The sequence below is a fragment of the Medicago truncatula genome, chromosome 1, assembly GCF_003473485.1.
Source record: "Medicago truncatula cultivar Jemalong A17 chromosome 1, MtrunA17r5.0-ANR, whole genome shotgun sequence".
NCBI lineage: Eukaryota > Viridiplantae > Streptophyta > Magnoliopsida > Fabales > Fabaceae > Medicago > Medicago truncatula.
The window spans coordinates 52,983,400-53,002,743 of NC_053042.1; the positions used below are offsets into that span (position 1 = coordinate 52,983,400).

General features: G+C 32.0%; 4 protein-coding genes across 6 annotated transcripts; 3 read left to right on the plus strand and 1 right to left on the minus strand.

Annotated features, from left to right (window-relative positions):
- The first annotated feature begins 10 nt into the window (after positions 1 to 10).
- On the plus strand, positions 11 to 5,613 carry LOC25485446 (origin of replication complex subunit 4). Its single transcript, XM_013614656.3, has 16 exons — positions 11 to 497; positions 575 to 665; positions 751 to 807; positions 934 to 981; positions 2,056 to 2,106; positions 2,195 to 2,238; positions 2,313 to 2,376; positions 2,583 to 2,669; positions 2,902 to 2,993; positions 3,077 to 3,158; positions 3,561 to 3,646; positions 3,731 to 3,840; positions 4,613 to 4,705; positions 4,784 to 4,848; positions 4,984 to 5,127; positions 5,339 to 5,613. Exons 1-16 carry the CDS (start codon positions 409 to 411, stop codon positions 5,372 to 5,374), a joined length of 1,239 nt encoding a protein of 412 aa, XP_013470110.1. The 5' UTR covers positions 11 to 408; the 3' UTR covers positions 5,375 to 5,613.
- Positions 5,614 to 6,390: 777 nt separating this feature from the next.
- On the plus strand, positions 6,391 to 7,152 carry LOC120577939 (oleoyl-acyl carrier protein thioesterase 1, chloroplastic-like). Its single transcript, XM_039830017.1, has one exon. The coding sequence runs from the start codon at positions 6,668 to 6,670 to the stop codon at positions 7,055 to 7,057; it is 390 nt and encodes a 129-aa protein (XP_039685951.1). The 5' UTR covers positions 6,391 to 6,667; the 3' UTR covers positions 7,058 to 7,152.
- Positions 7,153 to 7,182: 30 nt separating this feature from the next.
- Positions 7,183 to 9,241, plus strand: LOC25485447 (palmitoyl-acyl carrier protein thioesterase, chloroplastic). Its single transcript, XM_024771558.2, has 5 exons — positions 7,183 to 7,338; positions 7,824 to 7,937; positions 8,107 to 8,275; positions 8,505 to 8,573; positions 8,687 to 9,241. Exons 1-5 carry the CDS (start codon positions 7,229 to 7,231, stop codon positions 9,032 to 9,034), a joined length of 810 nt encoding a protein of 269 aa, XP_024627326.2. The 5' UTR covers positions 7,183 to 7,228; the 3' UTR covers positions 9,035 to 9,241.
- Positions 9,242 to 11,437: 2,196 nt separating this feature from the next.
- Positions 11,438 to 17,570, minus strand: LOC25485448 (CDP-diacylglycerol--serine O-phosphatidyltransferase 1). 3 transcript variants are annotated; one of them, XM_024771561.2, is made up of 13 exons: positions 17,158 to 17,570; positions 15,351 to 15,628; positions 15,158 to 15,223; positions 15,000 to 15,059; positions 14,805 to 14,895; positions 14,540 to 14,594; positions 14,301 to 14,380; positions 14,065 to 14,181; positions 13,874 to 13,958; positions 13,159 to 13,250; positions 12,652 to 12,905; positions 12,472 to 12,581; positions 11,438 to 11,902 (listed from the first exon to the last, which is right to left on the minus strand). In XM_024771561.2, the coding sequence occupies exons 2-13, from the start codon at positions 15,509 to 15,511 to the stop codon at positions 11,775 to 11,777; spliced, it is 1,299 nt and encodes a 432-aa protein (XP_024627329.1). In that variant the 5' UTR covers positions 15,512 to 15,628; positions 17,158 to 17,570; the 3' UTR covers positions 11,438 to 11,774. The 3 variants fall into 3 exon arrangements, with proteins under 3 accessions (XP_024627329.1, XP_013470115.1, XP_024627333.1); XM_013614661.3 differs by having other exon boundaries at positions 12,472 to 12,560; positions 17,158 to 17,568; XM_024771565.2 differs by lacking the exon at positions 17,158 to 17,570 and adding an exon at positions 17,004 to 17,023.
- Between the last annotated feature and the right edge of the window lie 1,774 nt (positions 17,571 to 19,344).

The window sequence follows — 19,344 nt, forward strand, 5'->3', positions numbered from 1 at the left end:
ACACACACCTAATCTTAAACCAGAATATCAATGTTGGCGTTTTGAGGGAGTCGATACCGGTGTGGATGGATACATTGGAGAAATAGCAATCAGAATGACACCACATTTTCATCATGGATTTGAAGGCTTAAGCTTTTGAGTTTTTTCTTTTCCACTTATTTTTTGTTCAATCTACACTCTTTTATTTAATGTTGGATTTTAATTAACATCGGAAACATCATAATATTCTCTCATTCAAGTAAGATGTCACGGGTGTCCATAGTAGTATTTCAAATTCTAAGACCGTTTTGAAGAAGAAAAAAAAAAAAAAAAGGTAAAAGGATCGGTTGATTAATGAATTAAGTCTGAATTAAATAAATAGGCGTGGGTATTATTCCATTCCCGCCAAATAACCTTGTATCACCATCAATGGAGGGAGAGAATGCGTTGAACTTGCTTCGAAGCAGAATCTGCGATACTGGATTCATCTTCAAAGACTCTTCAGATACCAATTACAGGTACCACAAACTTCCCCCTTTTCAATTTAATTTTAATCATATCACTGATTTTAATCAATAATTATTATCATTACCAGCAAGCTCAAATTCATGATATCAACTTCCGTCGCTGAAGCATGCAACAATTCTATTCTTCTTCTCGGTCCCCGTGGCTCCGGCAAGCTTGCGGTATGTTTTCCTCACACATCTACATATACTTAATGGGTTTCTAATTCATTTTCCGTTTAATTTTTCTTTTCTTTTTTCTTTTTAGGTTTTGGATCTAGTTCTTCAAGATTTGTTGATTCAATATCCAGACTCCATTTCAGTGGTATTCAATTCAATTTTTAATTCCTTGCCTCCATTATTATTATTATTATTTTTTTTTTTATAATTTTATCCCATTTACCCTAGTTATTATTTTCAATTTGAATTATATTTTCATGGATTTTTGCAGGTTAGGTTGAATGGGCTTTTACATTGTGATGATATCTCTGCATTCAAGGTTCTCATGCTAATTTAAACACCTTCTATATCACATTATAGTTTAATTGCCTCATTTACTTTATGTGTGAGTAAAATACCAAATTCGTCCCTCACTTCGTAGCACATTCTCTCCGAGATTATGAATATTTCAAAAAATCCCCGACTCTATTTAATTATCAAGTTGATCCCTATATTTTAACCATTTTTTATCAAGTTGGTCAATATGTTTAACAACTCACAGTCAATATAGTCGCTAAAAGCATGTAGTCATAGGACTAATCTGGGAGGTGGGTGGGGGTTGGGTAGCTCAACTGGTTTGAGTTAAGGGATAATAAGGAGTTGGAGGAGTTCAAACCTACTAACATTTGTTATTCAAACAAAAAGTCATAGGTCTAATCCCCTTAGAATGTAGAGTAACAGCCAAGGGACAACTCCTCCCCCAACAAATGCAGCTCTATTCCCATCACTGGGATTCGAATTCGGAACATTTGCTTAGTTTTAATTCTCTCAAGTAAATGGTTTTCTGATGTATTGTGATTTTTGAGGTTCCTTGTGTTGAGTGTTGATTTACTGATGATTTTGCTTAAGCTAGTATTGCTTTGTTTGCAATACAGGGGTTCTTATTTGCCTAATTTGTCTCCTTCGTTTCGTTCTCATTCTTGCCTAAATAATAAAGGAAAATTGATTGGCATGAGGTCTATTTGAGTGTTAAACTACATAACTTCAATACAGTATTATATTAATCTTCAATAATGGATTAGCTTGGGAGCTTATAGATTTGTCTTCTTGAGGAACTGTGACAATGGCCTTTTTGAATTCTGGTCAAATCTTTCTCCTACTACAAACTTGTGAAATTCGAAGGAATTGGATGGTTATGGAGTTGACAGCGCACCTTAGATTATTTCTGGTTAGGCAAAAGCAGTGATGCTTTCATTAGGCAGTATATTTATGAATACTAAATAATAAAGGAATTGGATGGTTATAGAATTTATGAATCTTATCATGGAAATTGTTCAAACTAGTATATTTAAGTTGCACTGCTGCCTTTTCTTGTATAGTATCTCATTTGTTGTTGCAAATGATGTTCAACCAGGAAATAGCTAGGCAGTTATGCATGGAGCATCAATTGCTATTCTCTAAAGCGGTAACATGACTTACTTATACACAATTTGCACTATACGTTTACAGCTATGGTAGAATGGTTTGTTGAATTTGATATGAACCTTTTGTAGGCATCATTTGATGACAACTCCCAATTTATGGTAGCCGTGCTAAAGTAAGTGAAGTTTTCTTGGTTGAAAAAGGAAAATATTTTGAATTTCTAAAGCATTTGTTATCTTTGTGTTGTAGGGAATGTGGATTAGCACATAAAACTGTAATTTTTATTTTGGATGAGTTTGACCTATTTGCTCAGGTAAGACTTTAGTATATATTCCCCTCTGACTGTTACTAAAAGCTTAGCATAGATTACTGGTTATGACTGTCGTTAATACTAGTAATGATCAACTACTATATTAACCAATTTCAGCCGTGTTCTCTGTGAAATGTTTTGTATTACATGTTTGGTTTTGACTTCGTTAACCATACATTTACTTCTACTTGATTACTAATTTTCTGCAGGGTAAACAACGGTTACTTTATAGCTTGCTAGATGCAATGCAATCAGTATCATCACAAGCTGTAGTACTAGGCATTAGCTGCCGCCTGGTATGTGCATTGCAGTTATTTCCTTTTTTCAGTGATCAGGTCTAAATATTTATACCTGGTTAACAAACAAAAAGATTTCTTTAAATTGATATTGTTTTGTGATGTACAAAGTATTATTATTTGTTGCGAGTTTTCCAATTTGATTTGCTTGTTAATCTTGAGAATCTATCATTGCATAAGGTGCTTGGAGATAATGAGTGACTCTTACAAATCAAAATAATTGACCATGCAGGATGCAGATCAGCTATTGGAGAAAAGAGTACGATCTCGTTTTTCACACAGAAAGCTGTTGTTCTTACCACCTTCAATAGAAGATTCACAAAGGTAGATAAATTGTAGTTACCTTTGCCCTTTGGAGTGAATCATGCTGAATGATGTCAAACATGCTGTTTTGACTTAATATGCAGATTATTGGTGCATATGCTGACATTACCAATAGATTCAAGCCTTCCATATGATTATGCTGTTGAATTTAATAAAAAGGTTCAAGTATCCTTTTTATCCCGAGGTTTTTTTTACGTTGAATCTAGTTATTCTTTTATAATTTACTCATTTCGCATACTACTTGGATTGAGGTTTGCATGCCTGCTATATTCTGCAATTGTGAAGACTTAATAATTGGATGCTAACCTGTAGTGCATACGTTTTTGCATTTTGGCCAGATGTTCATTTATGATTATATATAAGTTAGTAACTATGGAGAAAGAGCTATTGCTTACAATCCTATTCAATTCTTTGCATTCACTGTATTTATGTTTTCATGAATAATTGATTCGTCAACAACAGCTATTAAAACTACCATTTTCATAGGAAAATTTACATCTGTGTTTTTCTTGATTATTGAAAATTCACACTTTCATACCTGGTAAAGAAATCCTTTACAAATTACAGAATATTATAGAAGACAAAAGGTTCAAAGAAATCTTCAATAAATTATTGAACTTTGACTCCTCTGTCAAGCATTTGTTGAAGTTCCTGTAAGTATATTTTGGTACTTCTATTAGTTTTTCGATATCAAATAGACTATCCTCCCAGACTTAAGCGAGTTTGTTGATTTCCAGATTCTATGCAGTCTCTCATATGGATTTGCAGACTGGGTTTCTGTCCCGGGAAAACTTTGAAACTGCATTTACAAACATCCAGAGACAGCCCAAACTGGAATGTTTAAAAAGTATGACACTCTTTTATAGTTTATTATATGACAGTCAGCACACATTCAAAGACCTTATAGTTATAATACGCTCTTCTTTATGCATTAAAGATTTCATCAAGTTCCTATCTTTGCCCATTTGTCGGTCGAGTCTTGGTTTCTCCCTGTTGGGTTTTCTTTATAATTTGGTAATGTTGGATTCTTTTTTCATGCTACAGTCATTGTTTATTTAGTTTCGTTAAAAACTGCAGCATTAGTGTTCTCTCTCTCATCATGCCATACTTCTCCAGAAACTACTGCTTATTAGCTGGTCAAAAATATGGAAGAACTTAAACACTAGGACCAAAGAAGCAAATTGCTCAATACTTTTATGTGCTTTTTTACAGAAATATTTATCCTCATAATTAAATTTATAGACCTAGGTATCAATAGTAATTGACGAAGATAATAATTACTAAAGTAACTAACAACAATTTTGAAAGTGTGTTTGTCCGACACCATATACTCTAGTTTTTCCATATAACCCATGTGTTAAGGGAGAGAAAACTGCTGTAGCATGTGAGAGGATATTCCTGGGTAATAATTATTTTATGGGTTCTTGAACTCTGATAAAGACTTATTGACTGTGATACAAAGGATTTTAAAGTCACGTTTCTGTCTACAAAACATTGCCGTATTCTTTAGTTGAAGCAAACCTGGAAGAAGAAAAAAAAAGCATCGCATTTTATATTCTCTCCCGTTGGTCTTCATGTAGAAACTAATGACTTTTTTGTTATATCTTCATTGCTAGCAGATTGCTCCGTATTAGAACTTTATATTTTGGTAAGCATGAAGAGATTGGAAGTTAAAGAGAAAAGTTTGTGTAACTTCAATGCAGTAATGAAAGGTGATATTATTTTTTTATTTTTTTTAATTTCATTATTCTTCTCACTTTATTCCTTAATGCATCTGTTATATCTTGCAGAGTATAAAAACATACATGATTCTTTCCAGACTTCTGATTACTATGCAAGGAATGTCTGTTTAAGGGTGTGTGTACTTGCTTTGATGATTTATTTAAGCCAAACGTGTATATAAAGTAAATAATTTTTGTGGTAATTTTCCTATGATCATCTGACACCAATCCCATGCTTATGTGGTGGTATTTTTACCATGTGTGTGCAGGCGTTTGAACACCTTCTACACCGTGAACTGTTATGTTTCACAGACAATAGAGGACATAGTTTATCTGTTGAATTTCGTCCTGTAAAGCTCTTAATTTCATCTGCTGAACTGCATCAGGGACTAAAGGCATATCAGTCATGCCCTGTAAGTTAACTGACAAAACAAGCCCACATGTATTTTATTTTTATGCTGCATAATGAATCACATGAGCATTTGATCTGTGTTTTGGGTTAACTTTGTTTTCTGCTTTAGTATATTTGTAACTTCTCTGAGTTCTTTCAATCATGGTTATATATCACACGTGCAGAGGTAGTCGTAATGGGAGCATAATTTTTTTATTTGTATGTTTTGGCAGGCTATCCTTCAAAAGTTAGTAGAACGTGACGGCTGAAGACCACAACTGTTTGCTGCCTCACATTGGTCGACACTTTTCCTTGATTACCAAAGTTAATATATATGGAATGAATATGATTCCAAATTTTGATAAGATCAACTTGTTTGTGAACTGTAATTTGTTTAGTCAACACTTTTCCTTGATTATAAATTCATAATTGATGTACGTCAGTACGTGTATATGTTCATACTCTCGTGTATTGCCAAGTTATGCCATCAAAATTATTTAGCTAGATACCTCTTAATTGTTTTTACTTGCACACGCATGAGGTGTATATCAGTATATGTAGTTTTTTTTTTTTTCTTCTAGAAAATTTAAAATCAGTCCAATCCAAACCAATATAAATTTGATTACATTGGAAAGGATTTGACTTAAAATCGAACTGACTGTACAACCAAAGAACTAAGTCAAATATATTGGATCGAAGTTCAAATGATATATACCAATTCAATCTTCACAAATATCCCTACTTTAGAATAAATATTGTGTTTTGATTCTGAAGGGGAATACATACAATCATCTTTCATGTTACTTTCAATCCTTAGTTAACGGTGTGATCTATGAACTTTATTAAAATATTACAAGTATTTAGTTTGACGGTTGGGTATATAAATAATTTGACATTTTATCTTTTAACCCATTTATTGGAATCTAAAGGATATAGAAAGCTAACGGAGACAAGAAACGAGATTCATAGACCCAATCGAAGAAGTCACCTAAAACAACACTCTGCATACCAATAAGCACAAAAATGAAATGTGTCTTTTACTAATAGAAAAAACCAAGGAGACGTTAATTCGGTTGGTGCATAACCATGATAATGTATATGTCTCTCCGCAGCTTTCTAATCAACCATAACAATACGTAATAAGCATAATGAATGTAGCTGGAAGAGGACAAGGTTTATGATGTCAAGTTAGTAGAGCAGCTAGTGTTCAAAGAGAATTCCTATTTTATGTCTATATTTCACTAAAACACAAAATTTCCCTGACACAAACTAAATAGTTGCTTTTGTCCCACTCTAGCTAATCGATCAGTTCAAGGTTATGCATTGATTTCCTTTCTCAATTTGGACAGCTACTTCCACAAGCATCAAAAACCATGCAATCCCTCTTTGATTTGTCAGCTAAATCACAAGGTTCACATCTTTGTCTCTCATTCTTTTTAAGTCCTCCTTTGTTCATTCCGTCCAAACTTTAAACTATAAATAACAAGTTTCATTTCCAACCTCACTCCCCTTCCATATCCTTTGGAGAGTGAAAGTGAAAAAATAAAAAAAGGAACAGAACAATGGCTGTTACTAATTTTACATGTTCAGCTTCTTCCTTTCTTGTAAGGTGTTGCTCTATGAAAGATAACCATCATGACCAATTGAACAGTAACAACAGCATTAGAATGAATGGAAGTTATAGGTCTCCGATTAAAGTTGAATCTCTTAGTCAAACAGCTGAAGCTGCACCTACAACTCTTGTTGAAAATGGTCTGCGCCAAAACATACCGACAAAGAAACAATTGGTTGATCCTCATCGTCAAGGTCTCATTGTTGAAGGTGGTGTTGGTTATAGACAAACTGTTGTTATTAGGTCTTATGAAGTTGGTCCTGATAAAACTGCTACACTTGAGAGCATCCTCAATCTTCTACAGGCAAATCGATCTTTATTATTACACTTTTCTAATTGAATTCAATTTTATATGCATTGTAATTGTAATCAAATTTTACACATGCATCGAGTCACTTCTCAGTTCTCACAGCTTCGATAACATTTTTTGCGCTGATATACAAAGTTAAATTTTTTCTATTATCTAAATTTTTTTAATTTCGTGCAGGAAACAGCATTAAACCATGTATGGATGTCTGGACTACTCAGTGATGGATTTGGAGCAACACATGGAATGATGAGGAATGATCTCATTTGGGTTGTATCAAGAATGCAAGTTCTCATTGATTATTATCCCATTTGGTAAGACCCTCTTTTTTAGAATTATTTATTATACATAGACACAAATTTATGTCCATTAGTCCTCTTGTTGGAAGACAGAATTGAATTTGATAACTTTCATGCCATCCTTTGACAAAAAATGTACTATTTCTTAGGGTTCTCCTAGGAATTTTCTCCATATTAATCAAGATCTTTTGTCCTATACCTTTTTGGTGGCAGACAACTATCTCTTTTAAATTTAAATATAGATATGTGTTGTCAAAAATATACATTGCATAGAGTTTCACTAAAACATTCCATATTTTAATCCATCATGGGCCATGGCAATCCCAAATCATAGCCAGAACAGAATACCTTGTTGTACATAACCATTGGAAATTTACTGAAGATTCAAAACCAATTTTAATGAATTAACCGAAGTTTTATTTTTACTACCATCTACCAAGTATCATAATTTATCATGGCATAAATAACATAATAACAAGTACAGACTTAACATGTGACAGGGGAGAGGTACTTGAAATTGACACATGGGTTGGAGCATCGGGAAAGAATGGTATGCGACGAGACTGGCTCATAAGGAGTCAAGCCACGGGCCATATTTTTGCTCGTGCAACAAGGTATTGTATACATATATAATACCTATGTCCCTTTTTATAAGCACCTTTTTGTTCTCGCAAAAATGTACTTGCAAAAAAGGACAGAGGTAATACTAGTCTAGCACAATTTCGCAAACATTCTTTAAACCCTTTTCATAAGTATTTTGACTGATATTGACACATAAAACAGCACATGGGTGATGATGAACAGCAAAACAAGACGCCTCTCCAAAATGCCAGAAGAGGTGAGGGATGAACTTACACCTTGGTTTATTGAGAAGCAAGCAATAAAAGAAGATGCTCCCGAAAAAATCATCAAATTAAACAAAGAAGCAAAATACATGAATTCCAATTTGAAGGTATGCCATCATTTTAATCGCGGTCATACCGCAATCCTTAACATTGCGAATAACAACGGTCAAATGCAGATTGATGTCGAGGTTGCAAAAAAATAAAATAAAAACCTTAATGTCGCAGCCTTGATTGTGCTCGAAAACATTTTTTAAAACCCTGCATTATATTTTAATTGAACGCTTCCACGACACAATATTTACGAATAATGATTTTGTGTCACTGTCCATTTTGCAGCCCAAGAGAAGTGATTTGGACATGAACCAACATGTTAACAATGTAAAGTATCTAAGGTGGATGCTAGAGGTAAATTCAAAACAATATTAATATACTCATTATCATTCTTCAATATTTATACCATTATTAGAATATAATCAAATAGTTAACTTTCATTTTTTTTATTATTGATTATTTTACAGACCATTCCAGACCAAATTCTAGAGAGTCACCAATTATCTGGTATCACACTAGAATATAGAAGGGAATGTGGAAGTTCAGATATAGTTCAATCACTATGTGAACCTGAAGAAGATGAAATAGTTCTTAATGGTATGGTTGAACCAGATTACTGCACAAATCTGCTTAATGGATTGTCTTTTGTAAAATCAGATATTATAAATGGTGGTGGAGTTTTGAGCTACCTTGAGCAAAGGCCAATAAGGTATACACATCTTTTACAAGCAAAGGGAGAAAAACAAAATGAAGAAATTGTTAGAGGAAAGACTACATGGAAGAGGAAATTCACTACATGTCCATTTTCTACATAGTAATGTATGTTGAAGTGGTCTTTAAGAATTGGGAACTGAAAGGGTACAAAGTTCAAATTGTACTATGGTGTGTGGTGTGCTCTCTAAGAAAATTCTTGGCATAAATGTAAACGATATTATTGGAATACAGCCAAGAAGCATTTCGAGAAGAAAAAAAAAAATATAAAGAAACATTATCAATGAAATTTAAATTATGAGTATGTTACTGATGGTGAAATATGATAATAATTTATTTATAATGAATTGTAGCTGTAGTTAAATGGGAAACAAATATCTCAATCTCTTCCTTCAAAAAAAAAAAAAAACAAATCAACCTCTACATATTTAATATAAGGTTTTGTCAATATGATACACATATTTTTTATATACCGTATTAAAAAAAAACTTGTTGAAATGTTACAAGAGTCATATTCAACGCTGTATCTTTTGTCAAAAAGAAAAACGCTGTATCTTTTTTGGTATAAGAATATTAAAAAATCTTTTCTAAAATATAAAAAATATGTTGTGAAGTAAAACTATTTTACAGACATTTTAATTATATTTCATTTTGGTTTCATAAAGTTTGAACTTTTAAAATTTGTGCACAGATATTTATTGTACTTGTATACATGGTAAAATATAAGAGTAATGATACATAGACATGCAATATATTATTTAAACCATGTTGAGTTTTAGTACATTTTATACTTACCTCAAAAAACAAAAGTACATTTTATGCTGCTTCCTCTAAGAAAAAAGTAAATTCTATCTTGATAGGCAATGGAGGTTGTTGTATTGGTCCATCATGTTTGCTAAAAAATCTCATAATTTATCAGAATATATCTCCGATGACACAAACCTATCAAAACATAATTTGTGATCTATTTTTTTTCTACCAAAAATGCATCGAAACATCATATAAAAACATTATATAAAAGGAGTGTCATTTTAACATCATATAAGGGGGATGCTTTACACAACCCATGATTTCTAAAAGAGCAACACATAGCACCGTAAGGGGTGCGTTTGATTTGCTAAAAAATAAAGTACAAGACAAAACAACTCTAATTGTCCAGTGTTTGATTTGTAAAACTGTTTCAGGTATAAGACAAACTGGAGACAAGGGACAAGAGAAAAACTCATATTTTTGTCCTTCACCAAACCACAGCACAATTTTTTATCCTACGTACAAGTTGTCTAAAATACTAAAATAACATTTTGTCCCCAAAAATCGTATAAAACAAAAAATTACTCAATGACGTAAAATAGTTGTCATGTGATGTTCTGCCTTGTATAGTTATATTTTTTTTATTATATTACAATTAAAAGAAATTGAAAAAATATATTATTTAAACCAGCATTCGGATCGGACGGCCAATGTCTACTCTTTTTATTGCGTTAATGCGTATAAATGACTAACAATATTTTTTATGAAATTTAATTTTAATTAAAATTATTTTGACTAAATTAATACACAAACATATTTTCTCATCTACACTAACTTTTATAGAAAAATGACCGTGAAATACTTTGTTAAATAATATATTAAATTATTCATGCATGTGATTTCATCCAGTTGCATGTGGTTTCAGAATGATTGATTCCAGGTCCATGTGAAGAAGAAAATGCCAATTTTACTTGCAAAAAGAAACTCAAAATATGATCACTAATGGCGCCGTTTATGGTAGGAGACTTGAATAGATCTTCCACGGTAGGAGATATTAAAAAAGACTGATTTTTTTTTTTTTAATATAACAATAATGATATGTGTTGCGGTTAGATTGATGAAGAACATTAATCATACCATAATCCTTCTGCACTAGATTTTTTTTTTTCATTTGGTATATCTAAGAGAGAGATGTGTACTGTAGCAACTCCATTGTTGTTGCTGCACTTTCTGTTGATTGCTATACCTCCAACACAATAAATTCTCCTTCATCGATCTTCAACAGCAAATCGTCGTTTTTTTTCTACACCAACACATCTTTTTTTGTTCTTTCTATTCTATTTTCATTCGTAATTTTCCATTGACCAGCTTGTGTTCACATCTGAACTTAAACACCATCCCTCTCCAGATGTGAGTTCTGTGAGATTTTCCATTCCGATTTTGATTGTTTTGTTGTGTAACATTTGGTCTGGCGACGGATTTAATCACTTTCATCTGAGTTTAGTTTAGTGATGAATATGTGAACTTTGGGTTGAATGAATTGAATAATTGAGAAATCAATATTTTCTGCAATTTTGTTTTAAGGTGAATTAGATTAAATGAACTTTGGGTTGAATGGATTGGATTAAGATTTCCAAAATTCGTCGTTGTTGTTGTGATTTTCCGACGACGGTGCATCGCGTTGTTGTTGTTGTTGGGCGAGTAAGAGATATGGAGAGGGAAAGAGAAAGATGATGGAACATAGTGTGAAAATAATCTAATGTTTAAAGAGTATGATAATACTATAGTCTTCAAAAGTTTTCAAGCACATCCAATGGTTGACATCAATTTTGTAAAAAAAGAAAGAAAAAAAAAGTCAAGTCATCTACGGTAGGAGACCCATTGAGGTCATGTACTGTAGCTTGAGCCATACCCTATGAGAAGAATAAACTCGCAAACATTTACAATTATGAGGAGGAGGTTGATTTGATAGTATATACACATTGTATGGCTCTATGAAAACCCATAAAAATTAGGAAGGAATCAAATCAAAGAATAATAATAAAAATAAAAATAAAAATAAAATGCACTACTACAATAGTAGTAAAAATTCAATTATCGCCTCTTTCTCTCTAGACTCCGGTGTAGTTGCCAAGACCATAGAACCAAAAATGTAACAATTCCCACTCCAACAGATGACCACAAAATTACTAGCCATAAAGGCATCGACTTGGGATATAAACCTGTTATGCAAACACAACCAATGTTTAATAATTCATGAATAACACAAGCATCATGCATATGTATAAAGTATGGTCAAAATAATAATAAAAATTGTGGATATGTCTATAGTATGGTCTCAATAAGTTCTGGTGATTTGGTCAAAGACCGACCAATTCCTTATCACCATCATTTGTCTTATATTATAAGCCATCTAAGCATCTGACACCTGAATTACAAAACTCAAGTAATATCATAAGTTTCATAGAAATATGACTTTAATTCCATCATATTTCATAGAGACTATCAATGTAAAGATTTTTTTTACATCGATGATTAATTGTCCGATCAAGATTTGTTGACGGTGTAAAATATTTTATATTCGTAGTGAAAAAACGTAAACGCTAAAAATATTGTATATTTTACTAAACAGCACTGTAGTTTCTCGTTGTGAAATGACTTGTAGATTTATAATATGGTACAGAAGAGTAATAACTTATCATAGGTGATTAAAAGTTGTTCAACCATTAACCAAAACGCATTTATACCATATTATATGCATATATATTATAGAGGAGGATGAAAGACCTACCGTGTCCAAATTTGATGCAAATCAGAAGTTCAACGATACAAATGGCGAGAGAGAGCCAACAATATGCGCCAACCTTTTTCACTGGCTTACTGAAAAAATGTTCATGAACACTATGACAAAATGTTAAAAATTCATAAGGGTGGTGTCATTCATCATAGCATGAGAGACTGAGAATGTTACCTGTCTTGAAGGTATGAGTTGTACTCACGAATTGTTGGAATTGCAAGTAACCACCACAAAATTAATCTATATATAACAACTGAATTTCGTGGAGGTATCCAAAGACAAAACTTCAAAAAGAATGTGTTGAGCTCTACTGTCAAAAATACAGTGCAAAGACTGAGAACTTGAATAAATCGCCATGGACCCTGCAATGGATGCCACTCATCTTTGTCCCATTGAGCCGGTGTGAATTGTCCTAATGTTCGTTTCACCTGTAGTGGCGATCAAAGCGCGTTAAAATCACACCCACTCCCCTTAGCAATCATAATAAATTAACAATGAAGTTTGGCTAAAATTCTGTCCGAGTCAATTAATATTTTTCTCATGGTGTAGGTATCAAACAATAAGTATTGCTGTGAGAAAGTATCATACATGCAACATCAAATTCAATAGAAATCAAAGATTCAAACATAATGGACTGACTTATGATAAAACAAATCAATGGAAAAGGGGGAAAAAGCGTACTTTTCCAATTATACTAGGCTGTCGGCTAAGACCAACCCACTTGTATGTTTTTCCATCGAAGTACCGGACAGTATTCATTCCTGCCCAAATCCCTGCAATATTAAACCGAGTCAAAGATGTTACAAACAGCTGTGGCAAATTTAATGCCAGAAGACATTAATTACAAAAAATACTGCAAAAGCAAAACTACATTCTCTTTAATAAAAATAGGTAGCAAGTTTTCTGGATGAGGAGGGGATCAGATGATCCAAACAAATAATATTTTTTTTTAAAAATCAAGAATTTACTGAATACCACCAGAATCATCAACTGAAGTGCACATGGTCTATCCAAAATTTTGCATTTCTAGGATGACAAAATCAAAATTTCAAAATAGGAACTGAATTTGCATGAAAATTAATATGGAACTAAGTATACTATTATTGGCTTGAACATCATTCTAAAAACAAAATTACCAACAGAAAAGTAACACCAAGTACTACTAGTTAAATCATTTACAATATGTAGCATAATGAAGGTTCAATGGAGTCTGATAATAAAGTCTGTAAAGGCATGTAAAAATGTTAACAAACTATAAACATGTAAGGTAATTTAATAATTCTCATCCAAGATAATGAAAATATATATATATATATATATATATATATATATATACCTTCAGGATTTTGACAAGTAAAAAGATACGGTCACATAAAAATTGATCTGAAACACTTACCAAACCAATTGCAGATCATGATGTCCAGAATAATACTGTCCCACCAACACTCGTTGAAATTTGGCAACATGTGACGGAAAGTAAGCTGAAGATGCCAAAATAGATTGGTTTGTAAAGAAAACAGAAGACATACCAAAACAATAAAACCTATGTGAAAAAAACCAGATTGTATTAATCAGATCAACCCTAACCTCCATCAACTCAAAACCAATTGATAACACCCAAAGAAGGGGCTGATTACGAATCAATATTGCCTTCCCCCACCACCCAATAATGTGCGCCAGAGCAAACTCATCAAAAATTGTCTCCTGAAAAACAAAGCATAACAAATAAACCTCCATGTTAGAAGATGTCAACATGATGAAGCAAAGATAGATGAACTATTTGAAGAGGTAAATGCACAAAGTTGGTAAAGAGGAAATCATACATAAACATTCTTAAACCTGCTGGCAGGATTTTCAGGCAGATATACACGACAATCAGCACCATAAGATCTTTCTGGAAGTTCTGTCAAAAAACCATACAAAGCAACAACAGATTTGAAATTTAGTTAGCCGGTTTTTAAATATCCCATTAGGCATTTAAAATCTCAGAAACAACGCCAATCTACAATGAAAAGATTTCAAACCGATTCAAAGCTAAACTGTAAGAATCAGATTAACTTACCAACGCCGAGATCAGGATGAAGATACTTCATGAACTGTCTAGCATCGTCCCGTTTCTGTGAGGGGATTATTAAGATTAAACGTTAGTTTACTTTTATTCAGTTGCTGGAAACAGTTAAAAATGACAAAAGAAAGCAACAGAAGACAGACAAAGTTGGAGGATCAAGCTAACACATGCAAATCCAGAAAGCATGCAAAAATTGAGAGGAAAGATGCACCAACAAAATGGAAAATTTCATCCTTACAAAATATAAATCATAACCAACCTGAAAAAGCAAAAAGGTGAGGGCAACAAGGTATACAACAGCTACCCCATGTACCAAGCGCCAAATTGCAGGATGTGGCCTAATAAGAACCCTGAATGAAAAGAAAAAACCTGTAAAAAAATATAATACACACGAATCTCTAATAAAGTTTAAGCGTTATAACTTGGGAGAACAATTTTAAAATGACAAACTCACGTAGAAGGAGCTTGCAGCAAGCAATAAGTGAGGAAAACAGCAATCATTGCCCATACACCCCTACAAAGAAATAATTGTGTCGATATTTAGCATCCCATACACACAGCAAAATGCTAAACAAAGCAAAATGAACACTAATAAAACCAAAGATACCAAACCTTTTAACCGAAGTGACAACATCGCCTGATGCATCTCTTTCAGGATCAAGTGCTCCACTTGCCCAACTGACAATAAAAATATATAAAAAATTGAAGTAAGGGGAAAGGCTTTCAATTTATAAAAGAACAAATATCCAAGCTTATAAAAGTTATGCTACTTATTGGAAATTAGTTTATCGAGTGAAGCACTCACATAAGAAAGCCAGCACCAATAAGTAATAATGTGATCGTGCGAGGCTTGTATGCCCACGCAGTCCATGGATCATGTTCATCGTCATTTGACAAATGGGAATCACCGTTTTCTTTAACGACACAGTCATATCTGTTTGCTCTTCTATGACCATTATATTCCATATTTATTGTTCCGTAGAAGCTACTTTTTCTAACTACAATTGAAATCAAATAAATAAGATCATTTGTAGATACTATGCAGATAGCCCCCGAGTTCTATGCACCTCAATAGATCACCTCCTACAAGTCACACAACACAAACGGTCCAAAAATCAGTCCACTTAATTCGAATAAAAATCCATCATGTGAAAGTAAAAAACAATGAGATTAATGGATATACACTGTCGGTGTAAATTTGTTTTACACTAACAACGAATCACGACTCATCAATACAACAAAGAATTACACAACTGCCTTTTATTTGAACTGATTAGCCTGACGTAACAAATTGAAGAGATGTGATTGGATGTCAGTGTAAAAACTTTACTATGACTGCATATCCCTTAATCTCTAAAACAATATCATAGATAAAAAAAATTACACCAAATATTTCATTTTCTATAACTAAAAGACACACCAGGCACTAGCATAACACATGGAATACTAACAAAATCTTGTTAAATATCCATGTATAATTGCATTTCAATTACATGTTATGAGCGCTTCAATCACAAGAGAAAAATATTGAACAAATAACAAGTGTATGAAGAAGTACACAATCCACAAATACCATTGTGTAATACTAAATTGCTAATATGCATGGTAAAATAATGATTCCAAACGATAAAGTGTAAACATACAAACTGAAAAGAGTTAAAAAAAAAAATCACAAAAATATTTATAATATACCAATTGCAGTATACTAAGTACATCAAGTACATTAACAGTATACCAAGAGTACCGTAAAAAAAACATGTAACAGTATCTACCAAGAGTCAATAACCTCTGCATAACAAAACCATTTAAATTAGGGTTCAAAATTAAAGATTTAACTAGAAACACAACTACAAATCCACTGAATTGACAACACAATAAACCCCAACTTTGTAATTTGTAGCATATGGTACAATATGGTGAGAATTTATTGTTAAAACAGTTAACCTTTTTGTAAAAAGCATTAAAACTAATAAATTGAGTGAGAGTTCAACAGTTCATCACAAATTCTTTAGTACACATAATTGTAATCAACAATAATACACAAAATCTGAACATCATCATTAATCTCTAATAACAGCAGAACACAGAAGAGACTCACATGCACATCATTAAGAAGCACAGATAACTCAAAAACAGTTAAAGAAAAAATAATAATAATATTTTACTACTACAAATAAACATGATTTGAAGATTCGAAGACTATTATAACACCATGATGGATCTAAATCTGGCATCAGTAACAATAATTAAAAAAAAAAAGTGCATAATTAAACAACAACAACAACAACAGTGTGTATGGATGCATGTAAAACAAAAATAATAAATAAAAAAGCACAATGAACCCAAAATTGATTGATGAAAAAAACAAGTGGGGTAAACATAAAAAACAAAAGTTGAATACAAATTATTGAAGAATTAAAGAAAATAAATAAATGGGGGTAGTGGGAAAATGACGTACTACATGGAGTAGAATAGATTAGGCTATGTACGTGTGTGTTGTACGAGAGTATAATTCGTTGGTAATGAAAAAGAGATTATTAATTATTGAGAAGAAAAAATAAAAGTGTGTTATAAATGGAGTACTATGAGAAGAAGAAGAAGTAACAACTTACGTAAAGAGAGAGAAAAAGGACCCCTGGCCGTACGATTGGAGAAACGAGGAGATCGTAACCGTTAGATGAGAGAGATGAATCGGAGGAAGAAGAAGAAGAAGAGTTTGAGGGTGAATTGATAATGATGAATAATGAATGAATGAATGAATGATGAATATATTGAAGTGGCAGTGACAATGAAAGGGGAAAAAATAATGAATGATTTTTTGTATATTCTCTCTCTTTCTTTCACTATCTATGTTATGTGTTTATAATGTTTTTGGTTTTATGTAATTGTTGTTTTGTTGGTGTTGAAAGAGTCTGCAACAGCGGCGAAAAGGTGAAGAAGGATGATGATGATGATGAGAAAATATGTTAAGAGAGAGAAAGTACGATGGTCAAAGATAGATTCAAGATGTTTTTAGATACGCACGATGACGATCCATCATCACCAACATTTTTTATTTTTCATTTTATACCCCTTTTTATTTTACATTTATTATCACTTCATTCCTCCTCTTCTTTTCTTCTCCTTTATAAAATGAATAAGTGGATGTTCGGATTCGAACTCCAACTCTTACGTATAATAATCTATTATTCTACCAATTGAGTTGCATGACAAATATATATATATATATATGTATTATCAAAAACATAAAAATAAGTATATCATACTCCTCCTAGTTAAGAAACCTTTGTGTGAGGTAAGCATCATAGAAAAACTAGTAACACATATGAAGAGGGATTTTAAGTAACCGTGTTATTTTATCTACAACACTCGTACATTGTTTAAGAGATTTGGATGTAATTTCAATCAAAACAATGTAATGTTTGGCAAAATCTTGAGAGGAGGGAAATTATTACTATTAATTAAAGTGATATTGCATTTTAGTTGAAATTTGGAGTAAGCCTGAAGTTATCAATTATTTAATTTATTGTAATTTTGTAAGTGATGGTAATTATAATTTTCCTAAGAGTATCAATCTAGCCTTTTTAATAAACAGAGATAGATCAAACAAAACTTTGTGTAGGTTAAATCATTGATTCATGTCAGACAGTATCACGTATTTTCACCCTTGCTTTCAAGCTTGACAATAATTTCATACGCATAATGGTGGAATTGACTAATTGAGAGTTATATTGTTAATTTCATACACATAATAATGGGATTAACTAATTGAGAGTTATATTGTTGAAAAAGAAAGTAAAAGACTGATTAAAAGTTACGTTTTTTTTGTTTGTCAGCTCTCCAGTTTTTATGGAAAGGACATCCTAGTAATGTGGAGTTTGATCGAGATGTACACAAAATAATAAAGATTCAATTTAGAGAAAAAAGAGAAATGATAAGAATAATAACGAAGTTGGATTTCTATAAAAATAAAAAGAAAAATAATTTTTGTACATTTAATTTGTGATAACTTTTTGACAACTCTCTATTTTATACTTATATAATGTTCTTATTCTTTTTCTTCATTTTTCTCTTTCTATTGTTTTTGACTAATAAAAAAATAGAAAAAAATAAGTTATTTCAAATGATTGTTCAAATAACACTAGTCGAATAAAAAATATGTTTGAAGTGAAGACTAACTCTATTGTCATAGACAACATCCTCAAGTGTCTCTTTCTACTTACAATCCAAAGTTTTTCTATTTAAACATACAGAAAAATTTAGGTGAGTTTGATTTCAAAAATTGGTAAAGATGAGTGCAGGTTCAAAGAGTATTTCGAAAGTTACTCATAGATCAACATCTATAAGTTAATTCTTATCAATTGAAACAAAAACCTTTGTCGACACCTAGAGTCTATTTTAGACTTTTACAATCATTTTTTTTTTTGAAAGAAGACTTTTACAATCATATTCATCTTTGGAATAGTTAGACACCAATAAAGAAAAGATAAATGATATTTATGTAACCATTTTTGTATAATTTTTGAACAATTTTCTCCCGTATATTCGCATTATATTATTATTATTATTTTTTTTCTCTGATGTTTTTGATCAATAACAAAAAAAAACAACAAGATTATCCTAAAAAGTTGTCATAGAATTATTGTTATCATTACTCTAAAAAAATCTGTCTTTAAAGGAAAAGTGTTTTTGAATTAAGTGGCTAGATCGATGATCTTTTTTGAGATAGAAAAATGGAAATAGTGACGACTATCACAATCAGGCAACTAATCATACCCAACCTAAACACTTTCGGCAAT